At 33.2% G+C, this 9,012-nt stretch overlaps 3 protein-coding genes across 4 annotated transcripts in view; 2 read left to right on the top strand and 1 right to left on the bottom strand.

Annotated features, from left to right (window-relative positions):
• LOC133175867 (uncharacterized) overlaps positions 1-9,012 on the top strand; it is a 169,173-nt gene that overhangs the window by 107,556 nt on the left and 52,605 nt on the right. The gene's annotated exons all lie outside the window — the stretch shown is intronic.
• Positions 167-2,281, bottom strand: LOC133175797 (glutaredoxin-2, mitochondrial-like). The gene is made up of 3 exons (XM_061310913.1): positions 2,191-2,281; positions 1,067-1,308; positions 167-428 (listed from the first exon to the last, which is right to left on the bottom strand). Exons 2-3 carry the CDS (start codon positions 1,304-1,306, stop codon positions 297-299), a joined length of 372 nt encoding a protein of 123 aa, XP_061166897.1. The 5' UTR covers positions 1,307-1,308; positions 2,191-2,281; the 3' UTR covers positions 167-296.
• Positions 3,312-9,012, top strand: part of LOC133175864 (TBC1 domain family member 9-like) — a 66,982-nt gene continuing 61,281 nt past the window's right edge. For both annotated transcript variants that reach the window (XM_061311005.1, XM_061311004.1), the window contains exons 1-7: positions 3,312-3,460; positions 4,194-4,305; positions 4,614-4,665; positions 5,310-5,387; positions 6,734-6,820; positions 7,173-7,262; positions 7,755-7,888. In XM_061311005.1, coding sequence (XP_061166989.1) covers positions 3,417-3,460; positions 4,194-4,305; positions 4,614-4,665; positions 5,310-5,387; positions 6,734-6,820; positions 7,173-7,262; positions 7,755-7,888 — 597 coding nt within the window. In that variant the 5' untranslated portion in view covers positions 3,312-3,416. The remainder of the gene's footprint in view (positions 3,461-4,193; positions 4,306-4,613; positions 4,666-5,309; positions 5,388-6,733; positions 6,821-7,172; positions 7,263-7,754; positions 7,889-9,012) is intronic.

The following is a 9,012-nucleotide window of genomic DNA, read 5'->3' as shown; positions in this document are numbered from 1 at the left end:
CATTATATCCTGTAAATACCCATCATATCCTGTAAATACCCATCATACTAAATAGCCCTGTATGAAAAGCCATCATACCCTCTAAATAGCCATACAGAAGCCTGATGAGCTGTTTATAGTTGTATCAAATTTCTGTCAAAACAATTTAAATACTTTATACAGCAGATTAAACTATAAAGATGTTTTTATTTCATATTTTCATTTTCTTCTTGCAAGAACTAAGAACTTTTTTTTAATACAAAATACAACAATTATAATATATAAATATTCAACAACTAGTGGGTAGTCTGTATAAATCATCTCCGAACTTGTTCCAATTGGGGGTTATGGCACTTGCTCACTAATTCCAGAAGTTGTCCTGATTGATGCAGAGACTTTGTTTCAGTTGCTCCACCAATACAGGTTCCATTGATAAAAACTCTAGGTACCTTACAATGAAAGATAGAAAGAGGTGGAATTTAGAAACATTTTTTACACCTTCATATTTCCACATGCATTTTGTCTGTTCATACATTTCTGAAACTTATCATTTGTTCATAACTTCAGATATTTCAGAAAATTTATACTTGTACAATTTACCCATGTAAATAGCCATTTAATTTAAAGTTTTTTCATAGCTGCAATGTTGTTACATGTGAAAAATCAGGGTGCTGACAGAAAATTTTTGGCACACAAATGTTTCTCTGTGATCATGGTCATGTTGATTCATTGCATTGAGATAATAAATCAACTTATTCATACCCAATATAATACAAAAATTGACAGCAAAAAACAAAAACACTGCAAGTTCAAATGAACATTAATAAGTCTTCAAACAATAAGTATCAATATATTTTTACATTTTTAAGTTCATTATCACCTCTTAGTTCTCTGAACTATTAGGTACTCTTCAAAATGTGGAACTGTTCAAACAAACTTTACATAAACCATCTTAGCATTATAATTAAAGCATTTACGAAGATTACACAACTGACAGAGTTGAAGATAAAATATTTATATTGAATATTTATAAAAGCAATTTCAAGCAAGTGTATATACATTATCAAATAATGGGCTTCTCACTTACTGTTCTGGCCTTTGTGATATCTGCGAGGTAGCTCTGTATATTTTGACCATCAGGATGTTTGTTGAGCTCCATTGCTTCATATGGTATCCCGAGGTTTTTGAAGATCTCCTTCGTCTGCACACAAAAAGGACATGTTGTCTTGGAGAAAATGACCACACAGTTTTGTGAGATGGCCTGCTGAACTAACTTGGCTTGAGGGTGAGACAAAGTTGTTGGCAGACGTGAAGAGTTTAATCCCATTACTGAAACCAAATTGAACAAAACATGTTCAATCAAAAGAACAGTATATAATCATGAAGATAGATAAATTTAAAGTTTTTCTTGAACAATGATCCAAGAATTTGATTGGAAAGGCAGGTGAGTAATCTTGATTTGACAACCGTAGCGTGACGTTATTACATATAAAATACGTTAAATTAACGTTATTTTTTCTGTTGTCGATACTTTTCCTAAAATACAATTTAATACTATTTTAAATCTTCAAAACTAATTTTCGATGTTTACAATTTTAAGATGAAGGGAAGAAAAGCTAAACTGGAAAAAAATTTCTAATTAATACGCTGACATATTGTAGAGGGCCCTGGTGACGAAGTTAGGGGTCACTGGACGTAACGTACACGGATGTGATACTAGTTCTATTTATAGCATTTTGTATAAGCCCGATAACTGATTTTTTTAAAATAGTTCTGAAAACAATGTTTAAGTTCATTGCTAAGCGTAGCAAACAAGAAACAAATCAAAAAATAATTCAGAGAGTAACCAGGCGTGTTTTCCGCTTATGGTGACGGAGTTTGGGTAGTAGGGGATAGCAGACATGTGTAAACCAAGTACAGAGTATGTCTCACTAACCCATATACTTCATTAATCCGGACAATTTGCTTGGGAACACAATTGTTTTAAAACGGTCGCACTGTCAACATATTAGGCTATATGGATAGCTTTCATGCAAATAACAGAATAATTGGTTACCTTTCCTTCTCTTGTGAAACGTCGATAGAAAATCAAACTTATTGTAAACACATGATAATTTCACGTATTTCTATACATCTAATGATGTTTTAATTACGATCTGAACACTAAATTATGAATTGTAGAAATAAAAACATGTAAATTCAAAATATTACCTCACAGCGTCTTACGCAATAATTTTTTAACGTCTACTTTCAGTTAGACTGGTATTGCCTGTCTCTATCGTTCGAAAGAGACAGGTGACTACCGCCATCTAAGCCAGGAATTCCTGGCTTGATTGATGCGCCATCTATCGCCGCTGCTCTACGCCCTAGCATGGGAAATAATCACAATAAACTGATAAGTCACGGCTATCTGCTGGATGAATGTTTAAAATGTGTCAGTTTCAATTAACAAATGTTGCAGTTTTCGTTTATCCAAGTAATGTATGGTATGTAATGTGATAGGAGCTTCGCAAGCTAATTAAAATACCTTCAGGCGAAGCGAAATGTGTGAGTGAAATCAGGGACCTATAGGCCTATACTAAGTATATAGTATATAGGTCCCTGGTGAAATGTTAACACTTGTGTTAAACTAAATCTGAAAAAGGGAATATTTGTATTGTATGTGGAAAGTATTGTGACCGTATTAGATTGATTGCATCAAAAGCAAATTATAACTAGTGTCAATACTTTCATGATTTGTTTCAAAACATCCCTCACGGTTTATTTTTTTCCAATGCAGCTTTTGTACGCATGGAGAATTTAAGGTAACGATATAACGGCCGATATCTCTGCACTCTGTGATCTGTTTTGGTTTCCCCGACACATTTAAATTTCTACGTAGGCAAGAGTTTTTATCAGCCAATGAGCGCGGCCAGCAGAGGGCTCTTTACATTACTGGTCACATGTCTGTATATCGCGCATATCAGACAGGCAAGCCAGTCTAACTTTCAGTTTGAATTTTTGAACATTGTACATGAAACTACTCGGTTTCAAAGAATCATTTTCAGTATTTATGCAATATTTATTTACACAACACATCATTGTAGCCAAAAGTAGAAGAAACATATTTCACTTTTTTAAATTTTAAAAGGAACCTTTAAAAATAAAGTAATTTATAAATAGCATTTTGATTTTACGTACGATCTAACAAATTCAGAAATAAATAAAAAATATTATGCATTTTTTGTAAATTAATGACCCAAAATTTTTACCGCCAGAAAAAAAGGGAATAAAAAATTTATGAGGATCATTTTTTTCCCTCTCTTTTGTAAATGAGGACCAGTTTAGACAGTAAACGTAAACAAACATGGCAGTCAGCTGACGATTCTGCAACCGTGGAAGTCGTATGAAAAAACGTAGTTGTCTCAGCTTTAGCATGAATTAAATCGGCAAGAAGAATGTGGGTCAAACCGGAGGAAGTTTTATTAGCCAATGCACTGTGGTAACTAAAAAATAGATGCTGATGGTGTAAAATTTGTAGGAACAGGAAATGACAATAAGATTTAAAGTTGGACACTTACACGTTATCAATTTAGCAATCTGACAGTAGTGATATAGACACAAAGCTTTATTTTTATTATAAAGATGTCTCTAGTATTGTTTATTTTTATGTAATAGTTAGATTAACGTTGCCTTTACATTTCTTTTGGTCGTTAGGAAAAAAAAGAAAAGAAAATGTATTAGTGAAAGGGGGGTGGGAGGATGGGTGACTTCCTTCCTTTTTATAAGAACAGGCAACTTCTTTTTATCAAGCAGTTTTCTTCTTTTTTTTTGGAATTTTTTAAAAATTTTACAAATGGGCCATTGTACATGTTGCATGCATATTTCACACCGCTGTTTGAATAAAATAAATGGATTGTGTCATCAGGTGATGCAGGTTTAAACCTTAAAAGTTTTGTGGGTATAAGACAAAATGGTCAAGTCTGAAAGTCAATCAGACTTGCACTGATCAGAGACCCATGTCATGGTTCATGGCACAGCAAGAATAGTAATACTTGCTTGTACAATACCAAGAATTTTTTTTCCCCAAAAATTTTACATGAGATTAACTGCATAGTGATCTGATAAATATGTAAACATGTATATTAAACAGCAATTTATAAAAAAAAAATAATTCAGTTTTAAAAGTTGAGTAAGTAATTTAAGACAAGACTGAAACACTGATTACATTGCAGGGTAACAGAGAGGGCCAACCCTTTCTTTATCCTTCAGAGGAGGAAGGGTTATGGAGGGGGTGGACTTACGGGGCTGTTAGTAGGGACACTGGACACAGTGTTGGATAGCAAGGTTAGTGTGTTCTATTGTCTTACTTTAAAGATAGTTTATGTAAAATTTTGTGTACCTACTACCAGAAAAGAAATTTCATCCCAATATTTATATTCAAAAGGCCAAATGCATTAAAAGGACAAAGTATTAATTATTTTATTTTAAGACATGTTGAATTTACTTATAAAGCCTTTTCTCCACTTGAGACTTGTGCTTTGTCAATCAAGTTCGTTTTAAATTTGCCCATTGACTTTTAAAGTGAAAAGGGAAAAATATTTCAAGTACATGTATGTAAGAATAATTTCAATGCTTTATGAACCTTTTTTCAGACTCCACCATATAGAATTTTACATCAGACCCCAGGTTCAGAGATTAGCTATAGTAAGTACTGAACTTTTAATTTTAGGGAGAAGAGTGTAATTGATACATAATTTGGGATATAGTAATTATACAAATGTATGTAACAAATCTGTCAATTTCTAGAACTATGTTATTATTGATTCCTCTCTCATACACCTGTAGTCGCCCGCGTGGCGCAGTGGTTAGAGTGTCTGCTCTAGAGTCGCGGAGTAAGGAGTTGATCCTTACGTCGCGGGTTCGAATCCCACTGTGGGATGTGGAGACCCGTCCTTCGGATGAGACCGTATAAACCGAGGTCCCGTGTCGCAGTAGGTGCTGGCACGAAAAAGATCCCTCACTGCTCAATGGCCATAAGTGCCAAGTATAGGACAAAATTTGCAGCTCTCCACCGGCAAGTAGTGGCGTCTCCATCAAGATCTTCTACAAAAAGTGAAAAAAATGATATTTTTAACAACACCAGTAGAGCAAACATTTACACTCGAAAATATTTTGTCCAGTTGCACAAGTTTAGTATATTAAACTATATGAAAATGATTAATAAAAATGTCCCCAACTGAATACATGTTGTATGTAAAAATAAAGTCTATGTTAAACTTTGTGTTCCCATGGTACCATTAATTTGATGATTTCAGTTATCTGTAGAAAGTATTATTTTTATTAATAAGGTGTGGCAGTAGCAAATAACAAAGTAGAAATACATAAAGACTGGGAATGGATAGAACAGAATCTGATGGAGACACTTGGTAAGTTGTGAGAGTTCAGCAGGGTTGTCCCTAAGAAATGAAATAGCAGGGGACATTAGAAATGTAGGAGGGGGTCTAGGGTTCCTCCCCTAACTGGGAGTTGAGGAGGAATACCAGAATAACCAGGAGATTATGTAATTATAGGCAGGGAAATTCCCCGGCCCCCAGGTCTTAGGGACAACCCTGGTTCAGTGACTACCATAACTAAAAACAAACTTAGTATTCAATAAATAATTCAAAACATGGGCAAGAAAACCTTTGGCAAGAGAAGTAAGACCTACTATAGTTTTCTAATGATGCATATAAAATTTGATATTCAGTAATATCATAATCAGAAGTTATTAATGTAAACATTAACAGAATTCCACAGTCAAGCATGGTTTTGCACACACATGTGAAATACAACTTGAATCATTAGCATTAATTAAGAAATAACTGATGGGCTGCAGGGAAAATTGCAACTTCCATAAAAAAAATGTGCTTTGGTGAAAAGAAATGCACCAATGGAAAGTAAGAATAATCTTAAATTGTGAGATCAAAGATTTGCACATATTCATACTGATCCTAGCTGATTTGGTGAGACAAATGTCAACCATTTCCTGTAAGAATTAGGGATAAAATGATACGCCTCCTTCATCATATGATACATATCGTACAAGTTGGTCATGTACAGATATTTTCAATGTGATACATTTTGATTGAAGGAAACAAAATCTAAGTTGCTTTATGTCTTGTTTTACTTAAAACATACTTTATTATTGACAAGAAGAAATTGACTAAAATGAATTCACCGTGAATAATTAATAATAAACTATTATTCTTTAAGAATAACTTTTGAAAATTTCATAATTGCTGTGTAGCATTTTTATGAATGCTAAATCTGATTAAATAATGATCCTAATCAAAAAGTAAACTAAATCAAAATGGAAGATTTTTTACTATGTATCAAACTGACAAAAAAAAAAATACCGCAATGAATGTCAATACCTAGGTGAATCATTTCACTCGTAGTAAATATAATGTGACTGTAATATTGCTATTGGGGTGAAATACTGCTACATGTATTGTAGTGAAATATGTTTGTGCCCTACCTGTTAGAGATTGATTAATGATAATTAGGTCAGGATTCCCAACTCATTACAAAATGTTCCAAGTATTCTAAATAATGATGTTTGAGTTGTCCTAGTTGAAATGTAGGCTATTCATCTTGTTACAAATCTAACAAATGCATGAACTAGTGGAAGAAGACAAGTGCCAAAAATACTTAAATAAACTGTTAGATAAAGCAGTGTTTGTATTATAAATTGATTTCAATATTAAATCACTGCCTATTTCTTGTGTTTTAGGTGCATTTGAAAATGAGGAGGATGCCACTGAATTTGTGAAGTGTAAAATTGAGAGCATGTATACTCACGAACACAAGCCTGGGGAAGGTTAGTTAAAAGAAATAGTTAAAGGTCAAGTACAGTAAAATTAGGCAATAAAAATTCTTGAGTCAGTATGTTTTCTATAAGCAGGTTTCACTGTAGCTACAGATCTATAGGTTGCTGATCGGAAAAATTGGGATGGATGACCAAAAACTCTCTGGTTGTCCATCCCAATTTTAGCAGGCCTTTGAGCTACAGATCTGTAGATAACTTTCATTGTATAAAACAGACTCTTCCATTGAAGCTACAATGATTATTGAGTATACAATCATGGAATTGTTTTCCTCCTTCCTATATTTTTGATACATTAAGGTCGAGGTTAATTTTAACAATGTTAATAGAGTGCACATATTTTCAGTTGTGGATGAAGAGGCTCAGAATTATAAAACGTCAACCAGGAAATTCATGAAGTTGTTCAACATGCCGCGGGAAGAAAAGCTTGTTAACCGTTAGACATTTTATTTCTTATTTGAATTTTCCTTAAATAATTTTCACTTTGAGAAGCTGGAATAATAATAGGTCAATTCACTTGAATCTGAGACAAATGTTACCTAATTATACTATTGGAATATACCATAAATATACTCCTATATTTTCTTAAATACTTAAAAAAACCGAATGAAGCACGTTTTTGATATTTACCACAGGTGTTTATAGACAGAACCATCCCCCCTTTCCCTGATATTCAACCCTATGGCTTGTTGGACTTTTTTTCACAAATTATATTTATTTTTTGTATATTTTGTGTGGAACAATTATTTTCCTATGGTACACATGATAAATAAGTGTAATAAATATAATTTGTTAAAAAAGTCCAACAAGCCCCGTCTTGAATATCTGGGGGAGGGGGTCCTGTCCACAAGTACCTGTGTATTTAACATATGTCTGTTAACAAGACAGAAATTTTTAGATTTGATATTTTTTATGTGTTTGTAAACAGAATATTCCTGCAGCCTTTGGAAGAATAATATTCCTCGTCAGGGCTGGATGTACCTTAGTGTCAATCACCTGTGTTTCTACTCCTTTCTGATGGGTAAAGAGGCCAAGGTCATCATAAGGTGGACAGATATTACAGTAAGTTAAAAATTTGGGTCAAGGTCACATAGATATATGTAATATCACAGGAAATAAATATATGAACAGTTGAAGGTTGATATATGATACATTGATGTCACAGTAAATAAGTTATGTTATTTGAACAATTTTCTCATCAGACATTAGTTACCAGGGGTAGTTTAAGGTCAAGGTCATCACTAATCATGCTTTATAGGAGTATCCAGGATGGCGATATAGATCAGGGCTCAGCATTTAATAAAAATACTTGTCCATTGGACAAGTTGTTAAAAATTAAATGTTACTTGTCTGAATTTCTTTTTTAACTTGTCGAATTTAAACAAATTAAAAGGAATTTATAAGGTTTTATTTTCAAGATTGAAGAACATACCTGTGATATGTACTGGCTGTACACAAAATGTCACATATTTTTGACACTATTCACAGGCTCACTGCGGTACACCAAAATTCATGGGAAATGAAAATTTAGTTTGAATTGTTTACCGGAAACCACCATTTTTCTTTAATTCTCGTTCTCATAACACCAGAAATCTCATTTAATTAGTGACTTACTGCACTTTGTTAATGTAAACAAAACATCAAGATGAAAGGTGTGAAACATTCCCGTGATAATTACATTTTAATTAAAACATAACAAAGCTTTTTGTTAGGCAAAATATTTTTTCATAAATATTATTAAGGGCCAGGTTTTTCAACTGTAATTAGCTAAAATTTTGTCAGTAGAAATTCAAGACGTTTCAAAGAGAAAATGTCAATAATCAGAGCAACTGTGTGACAACAACACGAAATTTAATCCAAGACTTTTTTTTTGCTCTGCTAAGGCATAAGTATTGTCCATTCTAACACAGAGAAATGCTTGTAGTATCATTGAGAAAAAAATAAATGCAGGTGACTGGAGACAACCAGACTCTTGCATTAAACCCTGTACTATGGAAGTCTTTTACCAAATTCAGCATTGATCATGGGAATTGCTGAAATTCTAAAAGCTGCAAAAGTTTTTTTGAAATGAGTACAGTAAAACTTGTTTAGTACGAACACAGATATAGCGAAATCACAGATATAGCGAAGTTTTTCGGGGTCCCCAGCAAAATTCTCATCAATTTTTTGTAAAATTTTACGGTTAT

Source organism: Saccostrea echinata, unplaced genomic scaffold (genome assembly GCF_033153115.1).
Source record: "Saccostrea echinata isolate AGI-Se365-2 ecotype Australia unplaced genomic scaffold, CSIRO_AGI_Sech_v1 ptg000064l, whole genome shotgun sequence".
Lineage (NCBI taxonomy): Eukaryota > Metazoa > Mollusca > Bivalvia > Ostreida > Ostreidae > Saccostrea > Saccostrea echinata.
The sequence above is the reverse complement of the archived record's forward strand: the minus strand, read 5'-3'. Positions and strand labels throughout refer to the sequence as shown.